Source organism: Chelonus insularis, unplaced genomic scaffold (assembly GCF_013357705.1).
Source record: "Chelonus insularis isolate UGA/USDA-ARS -01 unplaced genomic scaffold, ASM1335770v1 contig_50_pilon, whole genome shotgun sequence".
NCBI lineage: Eukaryota > Metazoa > Arthropoda > Insecta > Hymenoptera > Braconidae > Chelonus > Chelonus insularis.
In genome coordinates, this window is record NW_023276619.1 from 106649 (window position 1) to 127764 (window position 21116).

The 21116-nt window shown below is 28.7% G+C and overlaps 4 protein-coding genes across 5 annotated transcripts; 2 read left to right on the forward strand and 2 right to left on the reverse strand.

Annotated features, from left to right (window-relative positions):
- The first annotated feature begins 4231 nt into the window (after positions 1–4231).
- On the forward strand, positions 4232–7034 carry LOC118070125 (acylphosphatase-2-like). 2 transcript variants are annotated; one of them, XM_035088556.1, is made up of 4 exons: positions 4232–4617; positions 4827–4953; positions 6380–6487; positions 6631–7034. In XM_035088556.1, exons 1-4 carry the CDS (start codon positions 4545–4547, stop codon positions 6638–6640), a joined length of 318 nt encoding a protein of 105 aa, XP_034944447.1. In that variant the 5' UTR covers positions 4232–4544; the 3' UTR covers positions 6641–7034. The 2 variants fall into 2 exon arrangements, with proteins under 2 accessions (XP_034944447.1, XP_034944448.1); XM_035088557.1 differs by lacking the exon at positions 6631–7034 and having other exon boundaries at positions 4242–4617; positions 6380–6607.
- Positions 6949–12471, reverse strand: Rab3-GAP (Rab3 GTPase activating protein). The gene is made up of 6 exons (XM_035088550.1): positions 12277–12471; positions 12063–12173; positions 8644–11999; positions 8270–8557; positions 7415–7567; positions 6949–7326 (listed from the first exon to the last, which is right to left on the reverse strand). The coding sequence occupies exons 1-6, from the start codon at positions 12359–12361 to the stop codon at positions 7177–7179; spliced, it is 4143 nt and encodes a 1380-aa protein (XP_034944441.1). The 5' UTR covers positions 12362–12471; the 3' UTR covers positions 6949–7176.
- Positions 12472–14327: 1856 nt separating this feature from the next.
- LOC118070042 (sodium-dependent phosphate transport protein 1, chloroplastic-like) lies at positions 14328–17637 on the forward strand. The gene is made up of 7 exons (XM_035088455.1): positions 14328–15257; positions 15346–15505; positions 15587–15699; positions 15765–15896; positions 16450–16657; positions 16744–16888; positions 17119–17637. The coding sequence occupies exons 1-7, from the start codon at positions 15066–15068 to the stop codon at positions 17387–17389; spliced, it is 1221 nt and encodes a 406-aa protein (XP_034944346.1). The 5' UTR covers positions 14328–15065; the 3' UTR covers positions 17390–17637.
- Positions 17638–17881: 244 nt separating this feature from the next.
- Positions 17882–20768, reverse strand: LOC118070117 (transmembrane protein 53). Its single transcript, XM_035088543.1, has 6 exons — positions 20551–20768; positions 19954–20464; positions 19670–19877; positions 19451–19603; positions 19249–19374; positions 17882–18455 (listed from the first exon to the last, which is right to left on the reverse strand). The coding sequence occupies exons 2-6, from the start codon at positions 20172–20174 to the stop codon at positions 18162–18164; spliced, it is 1002 nt and encodes a 333-aa protein (XP_034944434.1). The 5' UTR covers positions 20175–20464; positions 20551–20768; the 3' UTR covers positions 17882–18161.
- Between the last annotated feature and the right edge of the window lie 348 nt (positions 20769–21116).

Below are 21116 nucleotides of genomic sequence, written 5' to 3' on the forward strand. Positions count from 1 at the left end.
AAAAACATTCGCATTGCGTTCCAATAGTATTTCAATAACTTCAAAATTATAACCGAAAGTTCGCACATCAAAAAGCAAATGAGTTAAATTTATTCTATCAATATGATAAACATTAGCATTGTTATCCAATAGATATCTCATTCCTTTACAATTGTTGGCTAGACGGGCTTGGAAAAGTGGAGTGCGACGGTTCACATCTAATGCTTTAATATCAGAATTATAATCCAACAACAATGGTATTACATTCGAAGTTGCACTATTAATTCTTAATGATATAAAGAGGTGTTTCACCATATTTATTTTTAGTATTAGGATTAGCACCCATATCAAGGAACATTATAACAAATATTGCATCACCCACTTTACAAGCATACACGCAGAGAAATGTATAGTAAAAATTACCTTGAATTTTATAGTAATTTGGTGATACTGCAGGGTGAGGGTAAAAATTACTATACATATTATAAAAATTACTAAACTGCATAGTAATTTTTACTCTAATTTTATCTTAAATTACCTAAAAGTAATTTTTACAATGTGCACAGTAATTTTTATAATATGTATAGTAATTTTTACCTTCATTCTGCAGTATCACCAAATTACTTTAAAATCCAGGGTAATTTTTACTATACATTTCTCTGCATGTAAAGTAAAGGTGTCATGAAAGAATTATCAGGATAATTTACATCAGCATTGTTTTCTAAGAGTAATTAAATGATCTCCGATTTATTATTTGATTGTGTATTGCAAGCAAAATGAAGTGGTGTACGTCCATCAAAATCTGCTGCATTAATCGGTGGACGAAGTTTTGGCAAAGATTTTATTAATTTCGTATCAAAATGATATATTATAGCATAATGAAGTAATATATAACCATTTTGACTGCTAACATATTGAATATCAGGATTATAATCTAAGAAACGCTGTGCTACTTTACGATGTCCATTTGTTATTGCTTTGAAAAAAAATTTATTGCCTGGAATGTGAAGATATTCATGTACTCTTTTTTCTAAAATCACTTTATGTTGTATTGTGAATCGGATTTACATGAAAGAGAATTAATACTCCAATATACAATATTTTTTCCCTGAAGAATGATTTGGTTTAAATTAACATCATGATTCAGCTACAAACGAATAATTTCCTCATTATTATACAAGATAGCAAAATCAATTATTCTAAAAAAATTTCGATCATCTACTATCTCTGTGCCGTATTTAAATAAAAGTTCTGTCATCTTCAGACCAGAATTAAAAACTGCAATGTGTAAACATGTTAAATAATTCAATTGAATTTTTTTATCAATTTTTAACCACGAATAATATCATGCTCGTGAATGATGATTTTTTGGATATTATTGTATTCATTTTTACATTACGTTTTAATAGATTTTCAATAATGTCATGATGTTGATTTAAACAAGCTATTGTCAAAATATTGAGTTCTGAATCTGCATCAATGGTATCGACATCTATTCCTAAATCAAAAAGTTGTTAAACAATTTCCGAACAACCTCTTTTTATCACTTGACAAACAAGATCTTTATCATATTGACTGTCTGGGTGAAGAGTAAAATTCCATTTTAACAATAACTCTACACAGTTTTCAGACGATGGACTAGAATCTATCACTAAATCTCTAGGAACATACAGATCAGATGGTTTTGAAAATCCACAATGTAGTATAACAGCTTCAATCATATTTGGATTATTGTTCAAAATAGCAGCATTGAGATAAGTTGTCAAATTAATTGATGGATTATATTGTGTTCTATTATCAATTATGATCTCTGATACTTTGGCATCTTTTTTCCAACAAGCTCACTCAGATATAAATGAAAATTTTTTTCAAGAAAAGTTTCTCTTCCTACAGGTAATAACACTGACACTATCCTGTTCTTCTGAATTACAAGACTGAGTAGTCTATTATCATCATCAATACATTGCAGTTTTTGAGGTCCAGCTCCATTCCTTCTCTCCATTTCTCTGTTAAGATCGAGATCACTATTGTTTTGTTCACAATCTGACTTTATTTATCAATTATTTCTTCGTTTTCGCACAATATTGTGAATATTTCGTTATTACCAATAAATAATAATTGATAATTAAATTCACTTAACGTTATATAAACACCACTAAAAGATATTCATAATAAAAAAATATAAAAGTTTTCGCTCCTGAACTTTACGTGCTTCGTTGATCGCTTCATGTACTATTCCAACTTTCTTTATACCTTCAAGATTTCTGACGTGCAATAAACAACATTTCCTTCGACTAATACAATATGTACGTATCACTTATCAGAACCCTCATTATGTCAGGTAAGCAGACTGATTACTGTCTTTTCTTTATTTACAGACTTTGGCCCTCACTGAATTTAATAAAAATTTTTAAATCTATCGAGTAAAATTATATCATACCAAATTTTCAATAAGCATTTCAGTAATATTACAACAATTTCAGTAATTTATTATACACAACTATTTGTTATTCTTTATTAGAGAACATTTATTTACATACATTCAAATCTTGAATGTTAAAATCTGTATATTTATGTGTAATCGTGAACAAACAATTGTTACCAAGCATTTTACCTGAAAATTTTTCGCAAACTTTATTAGCCTGTATTGGAGTTTCGTTTCTTAGAGTCTATTTATACAGAAAATGTCATCAATCAAAATTTTACTAATAGCTTTTATTGATGTAAAATTCACTAACACAGCTAAAGTATACACAAATGATGTCACCCATTTGATTAAAATTGTAGTCACTTTTAACACACTTGAAAACATGTTCAACTCTATTATTGGTAATAAATCTACGTTGAAAATGGATATGTCATTTTTTTCATATCCCCACATAAACTTTGATTTTACGCCCCGTTTAGAAGCAGTGTAGTCTAACATTAGAGAAGAGGAACTGATGTAGAAGTCCAACTGTGAGTGTAATATCCAGAGAAAGTTTCAGCTGACAGATATACGTTTGCCCATATAAAAGTTCGGCTAACAGGTATAAAAAGGTCTGTCTGTAAATGCCCATTTATGTTAGATTAGATATGACAGAAAGAAGTACTTACACCATAGAAATAAACATACAGTACTTCTATCCGCAAGTTTTCATTAAAAATTTTTCCCGTGGAAAAAATGCTATATTTTACACTCTTGATACGAAATGTAGTATTTCTGTTTTGAAGTTGGAAAAGTAACGTCTTCTCTTTAGTACAGGAAGACAACACTCTTCTGGACATGCGCATACACGATTTTTTGTCTATTTATGCGCGATAGAATACGTCGCTTTGCGAGCTGAGGGAGCAAAATTTAACTTTGAGCAGAGATGCGTTAAAGAGCTTATTCTATCAATGTTATATATATATATATATTTTTTTTTTCAATTTTTTGCTCACTTTTCTCTTGGAGTAGTTTATGGATATCAATTGTAAAAATCCTCTTCATCGTTGTTATTTCTTCATAATTCTTTATACTATTCAAGTAAATATAACTAACATACTAATTACAATTGTTAAGTTGTTTATGTCGACATGTAAATATGTGCTTGATACCCGTTTCAAGGGTAGGTTGATTATTTTTATCTAAAACATTAACATTGGCATCATGTTTTAATAAAGTTTGAGTCATCTCAATAGATATTCAACAGTAGTAAGTAAAATAAGTTTTGTATTATTTTTTTTAACATTAGAATTAATAATCTAAGTCAATGTCCTTTCAATAACTGAACCAACTATGCAAACATCTTTTTCATACTTTTAAATCGAAAATTGATTTAAACCCTATGAAATCAACTATGTTTTGATTGAATAAATAATTAAATTAATGTTAAAATTCAACAACAACATTATTCTGATGATTCCAATATTTAAAAAGAATATATAACAACTTTCTTTGCTTTTTATTATGATCAGTTTTAGTCGATTACTTTACAAAAGATCAATTTTCCTCATTGTACATTGCCAGCTCTTGATGAAAATGAGTTTGACCTCCTGGCCTACATTCACTATTTAACATAAAACCTTTTGGAGGCTTAAAAAACTATCACCATTATTCATTCATTTTAAACTAAAATAAATTGTATAAATAATAAAAAAATATATTTTAATAATTAGTTACAGATAATATTGATAATAGAATAACTTTTATTGTAGTTTAAAAATGAAGAATGAATATTAGATGAAGAATTGATTGGTAATCGATTGCCAATGGCCCGTTGGCCCTGTCTAACTACAAGTGGGGAGTCTATTTGAGGCATCTTGAAGATCGCACAAGAGAGAAATCAGTTCGCATCGACGTAAGAGAAGCCTCACACTTACGATTACTTTTTGAAAGATACTAAATTATTTATTAAAATTTGATTTGTTTACTAAATTAACCTTTAATTCTGTCGATAACTAACACTTAAAGTTGTAAAACATTATTTAAATAATCATTTCAATCGATAAGTTCGATTTATTTTATCACCATTAATCGATTTTTGTACGATAAATTGCATTGTGGTAGTAAATACTCCACAACCGGTAACATTTTACAAATTATGGCAACTGATGATCCTATTAAAGACGCCCCTCTTTCATCAGTGGAATTTGAGGTCTTTGGAAAGGTCCAAGGTAATAAACTTATTATTATTTACTCAACAATTATTATTTTTAAATAATTATTATGATATAGTTTTTTATATACTTGTTGTTTATTGACCAACAAAAATTGTCTAGAGTATTTATTGTTGCTTTTAAATTGTTATTATTAATCAAAATATTTATCTTTTTTTTTTAGAAACAATAAAAATTAATTAATTAATTCTAACTGTATTCTTTAGGATGCTACTTCACAAAATACACACGTGACCTCTGCAGATCACTAGGTATTGTTGGTTGGGTGAAAAATACCAAAAAAGGGACAATTATGGGCAAAATGCAAGGACCTAAGCCATATGTTGATCAAATGTAAGTAATAAAATGAATGGTATGTGTAATAAATATAATATTTTTGATACAATATAACAGTTAATACTGAGAAATGGATGCAATCATCATCGTCTTGTGTCACTGTTTGACATTATCTTGTGTCATTACACTAAGCATTTGTATTAGTTTGCTCGAGAAACATGACCTCGGCCCTAAAATGACGAATGGACGTCAGAAAAATTTAATTAAATAATGACCTATTCAACCGATAAATGCATTAAAATGTCTCATAAGAATTTCTTTTTTTCACCATCGTCATTTTTTTGTCTTTTAGTGAAATGTTTTTTCTTTTTTTTTTTTCAATTAATATAAGTTAGATAACAATTTATTATTATTTTAATATTATTTATATGTTATATTGTTATGGATTAAGAATATTTTGGCGTTTTATCAAACGGAAGTAAACGGAAACTGATGATGACGGTGATCTTGAAACTATTTTAGTCAAGAAATTGGCGGGATAATGAGATACTTTGATTACTAAATTGGCAATTATTGTGTAAGACGTTATCTTACTTGTTTACAATAATAAATAAGGCATTTAATGATTTTTAGGAAACCTTTTTTTAAAATTAAATTATTAAAAGATTAAATGAATAAATTTGATGATATTTAAATGGAATAAATACATTTTTTGATTACATTGAATGAATTGAAATCATTGATTATCATTTTTATTTTGGCTTTTTAATAGCATCACGTGACAACAGGTGATCGAAAATACATTAAGTCGTTCTGATTAGTTGCTAATTTTATCGAGTATTCACTTTCTTGTGTACAAGTGGTGTAGTATACGCATAGCATCAAACAACTTGTGATGAAAAAAAGAAAAAAAAAGCGTTAATTACGCGGTACTTATAAGATGAAATTATTTACATTGTTAACTGTCGTCGATAATACATTTCCATTCGACATAAATAACACAGATTACACTTCAACTCACTGTGCTCTAGAATATCCCATAAGTAACAAAAAGAAAGTATTTGACAATTTTTACCTCAATATTTTCATTAACTTTTGTAGGGCACTGTAAGTAGATTATAATTAAAGAAAATATTTTTAATTAATAAATAAATTATAAACTTTAAGATTTATCATGATTTGTTGACTATGTTACTTAAAAATGAATACTTTCATCATGATTTATTCGCTATCTATCATAAATATAAAAAAAGCATATCGATGCTTTTTGTGTACTTTTTTCTCCTCTATAACTTTTTTTCGATATCTGAATTAGTTTTAGAGAAAAACATGAAAAACTATTTCCAAAGAGTGTTGTTAATTTCTCTACTTCCTATTCTAACTTTAACTATAAATAATTGATTATAAAAGTTATTTTAGATTAATTAAATTTTAATAAGCTAGTGAATACATAATTAGCTTCTAGATATTATTTTGCTTATAGGGCACATTGGTTAACAACTGTTGGAAGTCCTGGTTGTCAAATCCATCATACAGAATTTACAAATCAAGAAATAATTCGCCGAACGTCGTACCCCGATTTTTCAATAAGGTTTTGATTAATTTCATTTAATAATTTGATATTATTACGTAATATTTGATACTATTTAATCAATAATGGTCTTCGTTTTCATTTGAAAAAATCATCTTAAAGTTTAAAAAATACAATGAAAAATTTTTAAACAATTTTTTTAGGATATACTAGTAAATAAAATTCAGCAACATGGACCGTTATTTTTAATTAAACTTCAAAAACAAATATATACTGGCTATGTTTATATGATTAATAATTAATATTGACTATGTTAAATGTAACATAAATTTCAAAAATTCGCTCAAACGATTATTTATCCGACGAATAGCCTTAATACCATATCATTGTAGATGGATGGATATTAAGAAAACTCGAGATATTTAATAATAAAAATAATATTTTATTTTATTTTGTTTACTTCACCAAGTAAAGTAATTCATCATATAATAATATTTATTTACTTATTTTAAAAAAAAACGAATAATGCTTTAATTTATTGTATATCGAAATATATATACTATTTGTAACTATTTAATAAGTTATTAAAGACAGTATTTTAATTATATTTTAATGATATTATTTTATTTACAATCCATTTTAATAATTTTTTTTTATTCAATAAAAATATTCATTTAACGACGTTAAATTTTTTTTAAATTAATATTCATTGAACAATATATCACACTCGATCTCACACCTAAGTCATTTTACGCACCTTCATAAATAAATATTGCATCTAACATCAATTGAGCGATGTGATAGTCACTATGAGTTTCTGGGAGAACTCTTGATACCTTTTTTATTAATTCTATATTATTTTCATTTGAACAGTTTGTTATAAGTACACTACGTGTATTCTGAAATAAAATGTTGATAATTAATTTTTATAATAATAAAAACAAAAATATTAGAGATAAGGTAATATGATTTTTTTTTAATAATTACCAAATTTTCTAGGTATTGAGTTAGTGCAGGACTAATTCTCGATACTTCTTCTAATAAATCAGGTGTTTTTGATAAAAATACCATCATTCTCCTTCCAGCAATGGATAATAAATTTTCTGCAAGTATTTCTGTGTCGTTGACAGCTGTCATGACCTGAAAAAAAAGAATAAGTGGTTAAAAAGCAATAGTCAAAAATGAATAAATAATTTAAAGGTATCCTCCTGCTGTATTTATGTATCTATTTATTAATTAAAAAAAATTATTAATAAAACAAAGTAATAGTGAGAAATTATTTTGATAATCTCATTTTTGCAAATATTACAATAAAATTGATGAAGAGAAACAGTTGAAAAATAAATATAAAAAAATTAGATATTAAGTATTACGTCGTAAAAATAAGGTATCTAAGTTGAATTTGAATGTAAAATATCGTAAAATTAATTATGTCTCCATTTATCTGAAGATTGACTCATGACATAATTTTTTGTTGGAAATGCATGACTGATTTATTTATGTTTAGTTCACAACCGAGACTAGAACACAGTTAAACGTCATTTTTGGTCGGCCACATGTAAAATGAATATAAGAGTTAAAAATATGAAAAACAATCTATTAAATCGATGTAGATTCTGAATCTCACATATTTTCTTTATTCTTCAACGAATCGTTTTCATCTGATTTCATTCCATAAATCGTTATTGCACGAATATTTTTCTATAGGTATTTCCGATTTTTATCTATTTATTTACCGACAACTAATGCGTATTGGTCCATATACTTTTATATATCTATATTTTTCCTCTCGAAGTGTCTTAAAATGCAAAAATAACATATAAATGAATAATTAAATTATACCTCTTCTGCAAGTCGATCAAATCCATTGATATAAAGTTGACAAACTTGATGAATTCTTAGCTTATCATTATTGATTTTCCAAATAGATGAAAGTGTCTGACATTTACCCATCCATTCAACTGTTTGCGGACAACTAAGATTACCTTCAATAGTCTCTTGATGAATTGACTCCATTGATGCTGTAATTACTCGACAAAGAAAATCTGATCTTCTTTCATCTTGTTTATCATCATGATACCAAGGAATAATTACTTTATTCGAAATGTCGGAGAAAAAATATCGACTTGTCTAGAAAAAAAAACAAAGACATCAAAGTTAATTATTAAGGAGGAAAAAAAATAACAACGAGAACTCTAAAGCATCAAGTTACTTACAACTGATTCAAAAAGATTGGTCATAGGTTTTGGTGATTTAAGACTAAAATGCGCCATCATGTGAAGAACATAAGCCAACTGAAGATGAAGCATAACAAGATCAAATCCAGCAGGAGTTTGTTCAACAGCTGTAGCAGCAAAGGCTTGAGGCCCAGCAGGAAAACCTTCCCAAAGTTCTTCACTTTTAATCTTAACATTTATATCCTCTTCCAGCACTTCAGCATCGAGAAAAATATCTAGAAATAAAACACACTGTCGTAGAAATTCAGTTGTTTGAATATCAGACAGTCCGATCTCTTGACAGCAGAGTCTTTCTTTCGGCAATTTTCCTATTTTATTGATCAACTTAGCAGCGGCTTCCATTTTTTTATTAATATGAATAGTCCACAGTAAACAACAAACCCCTTGACGCATCATTTTCATAGGAATTTGTTTCAGAATCACTAATGCAGCTTCTAAAACTGCTAAACTACTGATATCTTTACTCCAAAACATGACGTATTCCCATGCAAGATTTGCTAAAATAACACTAGAACTCAAGCTATACGGGAAATGTTTTTTCAATATTTTTATCTTATCTAAAACATCACTAGTAGCATCACAATCATTTAGATCAGAATTAGATTCTTCTTTTTGATGGTCTTGAGCTTTTTCAACACTATCTTGAGTTTCATCTTGAACTTGTTTAGACATTGAATCAAACTCTCTATCTCGAGTATCAATTAATTTACTTGGATCTATTCCAGAAGTTGCTAACCAACAAGCAACTATTTCAGAAACAGCACCTTTGCCTTTAGAAATTATATCTGATAACGAGATATCTATCTTCTCTGACGGCAGTTTTAAAAATGTCATTGAATCATCATGAGCAGGTGGTTCAGAAATAATAGAATATAAATTAGCAATGTCTTCAAGGTTTCCAATGATTAATGAAAATTGACAAACATCTTTACTAACACTTTCCCATTCTCCAGTTGGAGATCCTTGAGATTCATTAGCTTTAGGTTTATTATCAACTTCAACACGCTTTTTCAGTGAATTCCCATTATTATCCTGTTCAGAAAATTCATCGGATTGAATTAATTTTTGGTCTTTAAGATCTTTCATTTTTTGTAACGTCACCGCAACACTCCTACATGCCAGTGCAGCAGTACACGCTTGAAGAGGAACATTGGAATTCATTAGAATAATTCTTGCGTCATTCCACCATGAAGAAACTTGACTGTAGTCAACACAAATTTCATCAACGTCTGCTAGTGCACATATTGAATGCAACAGGTGAGTAAATCGAATTAATTCTACTTCAATAGGCACCTCAGATAGTTTGTTGAGCCAGAAAGTCAATGCCAGTTCCAGGAATGTCTTAGCTCTGATACCACTTTGTTTTGCTGCGTCTTCCCAAACTTCAATATCTTCTTTGGAATACATCCACCCTTGAAAGATCAATGAAGCTATTGTGTATTTTTTACTGTCATCCAAATTCTTTTTTAAACTCATTTTCTCAGCAGTTCCAAACTCCAAACATGAAATGAAGTCTAAAAATAATCCCCGGTCACTTTTGAATGTCACTTTGGCTTGTTTAATTTTTTTCGATTGATTAGAATGATCAAAAAGCTTTACAATACGTTCTATTTCACGTTCTGACGTTAAGAGAATATCTGAAAGCTGCTTGACATCAGGAATAGAATCCTCTGCTATTGTGATATACTCTGGAGGTTGATCAAATCGTGGTTTAAGATGTTGATAAAATTTAACAGCTTTTCTGACCTGGTCTGAAATCTGCATCAATAACTTTCCTGTTGGATTCATCTCAGAGTCATCCAAAAGCTTTAAATTCTTAAGAAATATTCCCGTAGCTTTGATAATCACATCAGGAAAAGAATGTTTACTACTTCTCAACATCTCTAAAATTTGTAATTTTATTTCATTAGTTTTTAACTCAGAGCAGACATTTTCCACTTCTTTGATTAATTTTTCATCATCAAATTCTTCTTCTCTAATAAATGTTTTAAGTTTTTTAAATAAATGAACATCTCGAGCTCTTTTACCATTTTCACTGCTTAAAGAGAAATGAAAAGGAACCAGAATTTCTTTTAGTCCACCTAGAGGATCAAAAAATACACACGAATGCTGTGCTTTAATTGGAAATGAAGGTGTTACGTCATTTAATCCACCCAATCCATGACTTACGTAGAGTAATTTTCCAGTTTTACTAGCAGAGAAAGTGGTAATTTTACCGCCAGTTTGGATACCCCATATATCAATGACACCCTTTTTAGGTGCATAGATCACCAGAAACAAAGCTGATCTCAGTGTTCTAAAGCTTTTGAAGTTGGATTGCGATTTATGTTGCTCCTCAGAGACTTCAATCCAACCACACTGAGCATCACGGTAGCCTTTCCACATCCTCACAGCCAATCCTTTACGATTGTTGACTAAAATAACTCTCCCAAGAGTATCTGTGATGACAGACAATGTTTTATTTGGACTAATGATCAAAGAATCCCCTTCCCGCATAATATCGCTGAGCCCAAATCTACAGGTCATAGGTTCAGGAACCTCATGAACAGGACCTTTTGGCTTTTCTGACTTCGTATTACGGAACCAAGGCACAGCTGTACCAATTTTTCCAATAGCACTAGCTAATGAACTAGCCATTGCTATTGCTACATCTGAAAAAACAGGTGCTGTGCCTCCTTCCAAAGCAAAATGGAAACCAATGTATGGTCTTTTACCAGTTGCCATGACTAAATTATGTGCTGGAGCACTAGATCGATAAGCAGCACTAAATCCTCCACATATAGAAGCTGTTAAAAGATGATCAAAAGTATTTACTGATGTGGAGCCAATCACTTCGGCATCATTTAAGACATCCTGGTCTTTGAAGCCTAGCTTTTTGAAAGTTAGAGTTGATGTTGGTGGATGATCATTACAGTTGGCTTGGACTCGAGCTAAATGATTGCGATAGGCTCGTAGAGTTGAAAATAAAGGAAATCCAGGGAAAATGCAAAGACATTTCTCATAGATAACATAAAACTCTTCTGCTAATCCTGTATCTCCGACGTGTTTTGGCGAAGAAAATGATTGAAATTTAATTCCCAAAATACTTTCATTGTGTAATTGTTCTTCAAGTAATAAAGATCCAGTCTCAGTATAGAAACGAAGTAATCCTGAGCTAAAACCCACAGCGATACAGGTCCAATCTGGGTTATTTATTGAGCTAGATTTTCCTAAAGATATTAAAGGCAAGCACAGAATTGAAGTGATGAATTCGTTGGAGTCTGGAAAGAAATTTTCGCTCCATATCGAATAGAATTTGTTCTTGACTTCACCAGGTTCTTGGAGATCCCATTTACCTACAAAAAAAGACATATTTATTAAAAAATCCATAAAATAATTGTTTTATCAGTGTTACTTACTTGTTAAAATAACAATATTTTTATGCAAAGCTATTGCTAAAGTGTCTCCAGCTGATGATAATGAAATAAGACAGTCTTGTAAAGGTAATTCATGCTTCGGTAGATTTTCAACTGCAAATGACAGACAATTACAATAAAGAATACCAAAGTAAACACATGAAAAAAAAAGCTATTTTGGAGTAATTAATTTATTTAGATAAAAAATAGCACTCACTTTTTACTGCCAAATTTTTTATTAATTTTAATCTTATATCATTAGGATTTGCAATGCATGCAAAGCTTTTAACTTCGCATGACATTTCTATTTATTCATTAAACTAAACTATTTCACAATAAATAAAATATTATTTATCACACACACTTATGATACGCCATTTGTCAAAAAAACTACACACGCTGTGGCGGTGGTGGTGGTACCACCACGCCCCTGGTGGCGAAGCATAAACTACACTGACAGAAATATTTTCCGGTGGCGAACTATAGAATTTACTTGTCCCCAGTTTAAAAGTAATAGGTAAAAAAGTTTCGGAATGCAGGTAAAGAAAGTACCTGGAATCAGTAAAACTTCGTTCTGAAATGATTAAAAAAAAATACTGAGTCTAAATACAGAATATACCACTCCTTAGTAGACTACAAGCGGTTGAAGAAGTAATAAGTATACAAGTTTTATGAAAATAAATTACTTGTATCTAAATAGTCTTTCTACTTGGAATCAGTATAATGTAAGCCAATGTACTTTGTTTATCTCAAGTAGGTAGATATAAAAGAAGATTACAAAGTTTACTTCAGTTGATAATATAGTTTTCTTACACTGACGATCTTCCTTACTTTCCACAAGTGTATTTTATACGGAGATCCCGTATAAAGCGTACTTATGCTAAGTATAATGCTGTTTTACACTTCAAAAACCATTTTCTCATATTATGAATTCTTTTTTATTAATAAGAAAATACTTGTTACTTGAATCAAGTATATCAATTCTTTACTGCAAGTATATTATATACTTAAATTAAGTAAATGGAGTACTCATGCTAAAATTTTGTTCTTATTAAATTTAAAAATTTCAAAATATACATAATTACATTACATTATTATAACATGGAAAAAAAAGAAACTGTTTTTGTAAAATTATTATAATTTTAAGTAATTCAACTAAATTTTGTAAAATTATTATGTTAATAAAATCTGTAAAGAATATTTGTGTGTTTTGACTAAATCATATTTTAAAATAAGATGATGAACCGCATTCATTAAGATCGACTGATGAATTAGAGGCACCTCTATAGTTAAAAATGTTCAAGATAATTCATTAGAATATTTTGTCAATTTTCTAGAATTAATTAATAGGCATTCAATAAATTATTAATTAGTATTAAAGATTCGACAATCAATAATTTATCGCTGAGCGCTAAATTACGAGTTAGACTTTTAATAGGCCAAGTCTAAGTGCAGCAGCTTCACGTATTTAAAAGTACAACAGTAATTGTTGTAATTATTATAAGATTACTTTACATCTGTTTATTAATTACTGAATATTTAATCATTAAGTTACTTCATCAGTAATGCTCACTAATTTAAATTTACCAATATCAATGGGTATAACAGTAACTTTTTTATTATTAATATGATTATTTATATTTTGAAATTTTTAAATTTAATAAGAACAAAATTTTAGCATGAGTACTCCATTTACTTAATTTAAGTATATAATATACTTGCAGTAAAGAATTGATATACTTGATTCAAGTAACAAGTATTTTCTTATTAATAAAAAAGAATTCATAATATGAGAAAATGGTTTTTGAAGTGTAAAACAGCATTATACTCAGCATAAGTACGCTTCATACGGGATCTCCGTATAAAATACACTTGTGGAAAGTAAGGAAGATCGTCAGTGTAAGAAAACTATATTATCAACTGAAGTAAACTTTGTAATCTTCTTTTATTATCTACCTACTTGAGATAAACAAAATATTTACAAAAATGCAATAATCGCTATTTTTGGTATAAATTAATATTATATTAGGATTGAGTAATGAAAAATTTGCAGTCAAGTTAATGTTATTATGATTGTACAGTACACTTTAAACTTCATTTTGATATAAAATGTACGTGCATTAAATAATAATTATACTCAAATTGAGTATATTCTGTGTTTGCCGCTATCACATTTTTTCTGTCAGTGTAGGGACTTCTAGACCCCAAGCGGGGAAATACAAAACTAGTCGATTGGATAACCTGATTCACCGGCTGAAGAGTAGTTTATCCGTTACCGCCATAGCTGTAGCACAAGTCTGATCTCAAATAATTATTCTATGTACTTGGTAAATTAGTTAATAAAGAGTTTAATAAATTAATAACAATTACACGGTTCTCCTTCCATCCCTCGTTCTTTGGAATCCATATTCCATAACGCCTGCGCATTGTTTGCCCCTGGCGGTAAGAAAGTGAACTAGGGGTAATTTAAAAATTTTTAAATATTTGTTTATCTCAAAAAAATTAAATTAACCGCAAAATATTATTAAATGATCCTTAACGTTATAAAAAAATGTATTTATTTACATATCTAAAATATTCTAGTCTCAATAATAGATCATTCATTGTCATTTTTATGCAAATAAACATGAAAGTGTTGAATCAAGTAGGTAGATTAGTCATGAGATCGAAAACACTGCATTGAGCACCAAAAAATAGTTGATAATTCCACACATTGACACGTCAAACTGTTTGTTTATAGAAAATCACGAATATTATTGACAAATTAACACACATTTTCTTATCAAATATAAAATAAAATTACCAACTAAATAATGTTCTTATTTAATAATTATTCAACAACTGTTTCAAAATTATTATGTGAATGTCGATAGCAAATTTTTCACAAAGGTTATGTTTATAGTGTATTTTAATTCTTAATGAATAACTCAGTCACTGAAGTGTATATTTTTACTGAAATTTAATATTAATAATTGCCTACACTATTAATAATAAGTGTATATAAATATGCCACGATTAAAATTATTACCAAGAACTTCGCGAATAGTTGCACTCTGTTCAGCAGCTAACTTTATAAATGCTGCTGATAGAGTTATTATGCCATTAGCTATTGTAGATATGACTAATGAATATAAATGGAATCTTTATTGGCAAGGATGGATTCTATCAGCATTTGCTTTTGGTTATTTTACGAGCCAAGTAAAGCTATAATCTCTTTTCAATTTAATTAACAAAACATATGTCAGAAAAGAAATTATAAATCACCATAACATTGGCATTTTTATAGATAATTGGCGCCAATACTGCTAACAAATTCGGATGTAAGACAGTTTTGATGTCAGCTGTGTTATTATGGTCAGTTAGCACAGTAATAACTCCATTATTAGCACACTCTATTCCCTTATTGATAACATGTAGAGTGATTCTGGGTCTAGGGGAAGGACTAGGTGATTTAAAACATCAACAAAAAATTATTTAAAGTCTTTGCTTTATTATTGAATAATCATTGATGTGATTTTTTTTGGTAGGTTTGCCAGTGATTTTCCATTTGTTTGCACATAGTGTACCTCCAGAAGAGAGATCAAGAGCTTTTGGATACCTCGTAGCTGCTGGTTCTGTGGGCCAAGTTGTCGCTTCAGTTGTACGTAGTCATCATCAATTAAAATTAGTTTTTTACATTTCTTTATAAACTAATTATGTATCTAGATATATTCAAGATTACCATGGGAAGTTGAATTTTATCTTTTTGGTACGGTAGGCATTGTGTGGGTATTCTTATGGATTATTTTGTATCAAGAGTCTAATACTCAAGATGAAATACCACTATTTGTTCCAAAGGTAATGTGTTTTGCTGGTAATATTAAATAAGATATTATTAATTTATTTTTTGGTTTAAATTATATTTTTTTAACATAACCACAAAGTATGAAAAATAAATACTAAAAATTTTACACATATATAATCAAGTCTAAAGTTAAAATGAATCTCAAAACATTCATACACTGAAAAATTTTATCGCACTACGATTTTTAATTCATATTATAATTTATCAACGTTCCATTGATTAGGATTTTAATGATAACTTATAACAATAAAAAAATATTTAAACGTCAAACTTAAATTTTAGAATAAAATTTCAACCAATACAATTGATGTTCACTAGTAGTTTTATGACTGAGTGAAAATCAATTATAAAATTTATTATCTTTATTTAATACAACTCCTAACACTCGAGAGTCTAAGTTAAAAAACATATTATTGATAATGTTATGTTAAATGAATAAAACCTTACTGAAAATTGATTAAAATGGTTTTTTCAATAAAATAGTTAATTAAGAATTAAATAGATAGTTATTGTTAAATGTTAAACTAAATGAAAATAATTTTGTAGGTAAATCAAAGCAGAAGTTTTCCGTGGACAAAATTAATATCTCATTGGCCACTTTGGGCCTTATATATCGCCCACTTTGCGATGAACTGGAGTAATTATATTATAATGCAATGGTTACCCACATATTTAGCACGTAATTTATCAGCTAATAGAGAAAGTATCAGCTTAACTGCTATTCCATACATAGTTAATTCTCTTGTTGGTATAGGTTTGTATAAATTACTTAATTTTTTTATAAAAATAAAAATTAGCTTTAAAGGTGTTATTATTGTTGATATTTGCTTTTAATTTTAGTTGCAGGTTATAGCGCTGACAATCTTATCCAAAAACGCTGGTCAATTCTGTCTGTCCGAAGGCTAATGACAAATATAGGATTAATAGGTCCTGGTGCTTTTCTTCTTGCATTTTGTGCTGTTGACGATTTATTATTAGCTGTAATGTAAGTATTTATTTTTATTTAAAATATTTCGAATGTTGTAGAAGAAACAAATTGTAAATGGTCTTAAGAAGTTTCCAAAAAAATATTTGAAAATTATCTTCAAACAGTTAAAAGAAAAATTTGGCTTAAGATGTGTAGCCAATTTAGCATTTGAAATACTTGGAACAATAATTCAAATATTTTATGTGTCAAGGATGATTATATTGACTGATGTTAAAATTTTTCCATAGTTTCGTGTCAACATCAATGGGTTTATGCGCATGTAATTCAGCTGGGCATTTGAGTAATCACGCAGAAGTGGCTCCTAATCATGCTGGAATGACCTTTGCCATATCAAATACTATAGCAACAATTCCAGGAATTCTTTGTGGTCCTTTGACTGCTGAATTAGTGACAGCTTCAAGTGGTCGATGGATGCCGGTATTTGTTTTAGCTGCTGCAATTAATTTCACTAGTGCTATTATTTATCAAAGTCATAGTTCTGCCCTTCCTGTGTTATAATTTTAAATTTTAATATGTATTTTTTTTTATAAATTTTTTAAAGAAACCAAAATATTGAATCATTTTTGCTTTCTGAAGACTTTGAAAAGTGAAAAAAGCGTGTGCAGAAGCTCAGGAAACATATCAAGTTATTATTGAATTATCATTTTTGTCTAAATGATATTTTTTGTAAAAAATTATTACTTGTTACCAGATAATTACAATTTTTTTCCTAATGTCTGTGTAGTAATAATTATTTTCAATTACTACTTGTACAGAAATCATTGTAAATAAATATTAAATTTTATCTTTTAGCTCACTAATGAATTTTATTAATTGTCAATTTTTTACATAACAAACGAAAATATGATTTATAAAAAAATCAAAGTTTACAATATTCAAAATATCTTTTACAATTTCATCCTCATTTATAAAATATTTTCAATACATATCTAAAGAAAAAATTCATTTAATTTTAAAAATGAAAAACAAAATCTCTAAAAAACATTCAAATACAAATATCTCAGTCTTTACATTTCTAAAACAAATTATTTAATAAATAAAATAATTAAATAAATAAATTAAGTACATATTACTCAAGACCAGCTTGATGAGAACACCACTCATAAATTAAATGAAAGTTGGATAAATTCATTGTTACAATATTTATCAATTTATCCAGTTGTTTTATCAACAATAACTTTATCAACAATTACTTTTTTTACCAATTTTAAATTGAAGTTGACTGGACAAAAATTGAAACATTAATTTCAAAAACCTTTTTTTGCCCTTATTATTCACTTAAAAATAATTTACTTGACGCTTCGTGAGGTAATACTATTCGTTTAGTAAGTTTTGACGATGATTCCTTAAAAGCTGATCGAAAATCATCATCTTCCATGCTTGAGGAAGACTTGAATAGCATACCTGGTTTAGTTGTCAAGCAACTATTGATAAACTTGGAGACAATGTTAACATAAACATCACGATAAACTACGTAATGTTTAACATGTGGGGAATCCATGAAGAGAACCAACTGGACTTGGACTCCTCGCTCTGCTCTGCGACTAGCGAATCTTTCAACGTCCTAAAAAAATCCATCATCATAAATAAATAAAAATTAATCAAAATTAAGATTACTTAACATTATTTATTTAAGTAAACAATTAAATTCAATCTGAATAGATACTAAATAGAAATTTCAGTCTGATGGTCTAGGTGCAAACTGAAAGGTTCACATGATTAACATCTCAGTGAAAAGAATAAAAATACTATATCTTTATTTATCATTATTATTATTACTGTTTTAATGTAATCACCAATATCGAAAAATTATTAACAATAATCATTTGTTAGTAACAATATTAAATTGTTATTTACAAAAATTTTTCATTGTTATAGCATCACTAATATTATTCTCTCAGTACTAATACAGTTTAGAATTCTATCAATTATTGATATTTTTGTTTTGTAAAATGATCTTTTTCTATGGGACATTCTTATCATATTTTTTATGCAAATGTTTCTAACACGTAATAATAATATTATTCAAAATATGTTTCGACAAAAAATCATTCCAAATGCACATATGTACATACATACACCGACGTATACTTGAAAACTTGTGTTCGACTCTAGGGATCTTGAAACGAGATGTGTCAAAACTTTGGATTCGCAAAAATCGGACCTATTACTAAAACTTCTCATTGGAAAATTGCCTGGATTGAGTTTCACAAAACTGAATTAGATGCAAAAGCCGGACTTAACTCTTACCAGATACGTTTACGTTTTTCAAGATCTAATGGCATTCAATATGTATAAGATCCTATTAAACGTATAAGATTTAATTAAACGTGATATAAACATCAATAAATATTCACCACTGCAGGTATCAACGTATCGACATTCGAGTAGAGAAAGAGCTGTGGCCAGGAGTGAGGTTCTTCTGATAATGAAATAGGATTTGTTGGAATCAAATGCGGTTTTCCCCAAGCATGAGCAATAATCTAAAACCCAACAATAAAAATGCTTTCAATTTTTACAGTATATTATATATTGTATGATTTTAAAACCCGTATTTACCTCATACAACCACAGTAGAGACAAAAAAATTGTAATAAAAAAAGAAACAGGAACATTAGCAACTGGATGACCACCAACGATAGCACTAATAGCTTTATACAATGATGTTACTCTTCTTTCACCGGGTGCACTATCAAAAATAACACCTTTTACCTATGAAAACATCAATACGTCATGATTCTGACCACCTAAATAACTATTTATTTATTAATTCCTTACTTTTATATCACACTTCATCTGTTCCATCGCAAGACTGATGTGTTGATAGAGAAGAGCACCACCATTGCTGAAAATGTGAAAAAAGATCGGGTGTTGATTGAGATTCTTATCTGATATTACTTGCAGTAATCTTCTTCCAATAAGAGGAAGTTTGTCTCTTCTCCAAAATAGACATTCCACTGGTGCAATGTACCTCAATGTAATGAAACTATAAACACATCAATAAAATAAAACTTTAGTATCAACTAGATCTTTTAAAGTAGATCAATAAAATATTTAAATACCTTTTTTCTTCGTAAATAGCACTGTATTTAGCTAAATATTTATCTTGACATCCAGCCCATCCTAAAAGCACCACGACAGGACGTTCAGCATCTTCGTAGACAAACACAAATTCATCTTTTGGATTTTCAACACTTCCAACAGTCGTTTCCTGTCCCTTGGGGGTAGCAGTTGACGATGTGAATGAAGGAAACATGATATAATAATTTAAATCTTCACTCATGTTGATGATTTATAGGTGTTTAATGATTTTTAATACAAAATTTTCTTAATAATTTTGATCTAAGTCTAACAAAGTGACTTTGAAACCTCTTAATAGAGGTTTCACATCGGCTTTAAAAGCCAAATTCTAGAGTCCAACTACTAGTTTATACTACTGCTGTTGCTGTTGTCACACGAGTTTGCGTAGTATTCTGCAGTATTATGATAAGGCATTTGCTTTTCTATTTGTGGATGATTTTATTCCTTTGCGCTGATCGATACTGGAGTCGTTGATAATATATACATTTATAACTATAAATAATAAGCCATCAGCGAATAATAATCATTATCTTTGACGTAAAAAATATTTCTTATTAATATAAGTGATAATAACTTACTTGTTACTCAAATATTTTTAGAATGATTTGGGGTTGTTCGTCAGCATTATAAGGACGTTATGAAGGGGTATTTAAAAAAATGCTCATTGGTAAAAAATATGTTTCGTCCAATAAAATTGAAGTTCATTCAAACGAAGCCTGGCGTTTGAAAAATTAGGGTTAATGCAGAAAGATGACCGACAATGTTAAATTGATGCTGAATTTTAAACTGGAGCAAAAAAATGGTGTTTTAGAACCAAATTCTATCAAAGAGGTATGTATTACACATAGAAGTAGATAATAAAGTATGTACATGTCATTTCTATCTGCCTTTATTTCGAACGTGCGCAGTTGATAATTAGCTATGACAGTTTAATGCGAGTATTGTGTGGTGGAAGTAAATGTACAATGAATGTAATGTTTAAATTCTTTTGTAATTTTCTTCATTTTTTTACAAAAATAAATTTGTTTTGATAAATCCAAACAATACTATTTGTTCATGATGATTAATCAAAATTTTAAAAATTAATTAATTTTTTATCTAAATTAACAATAAGTATTAAACTTAAATTATAATTAAAAATTAT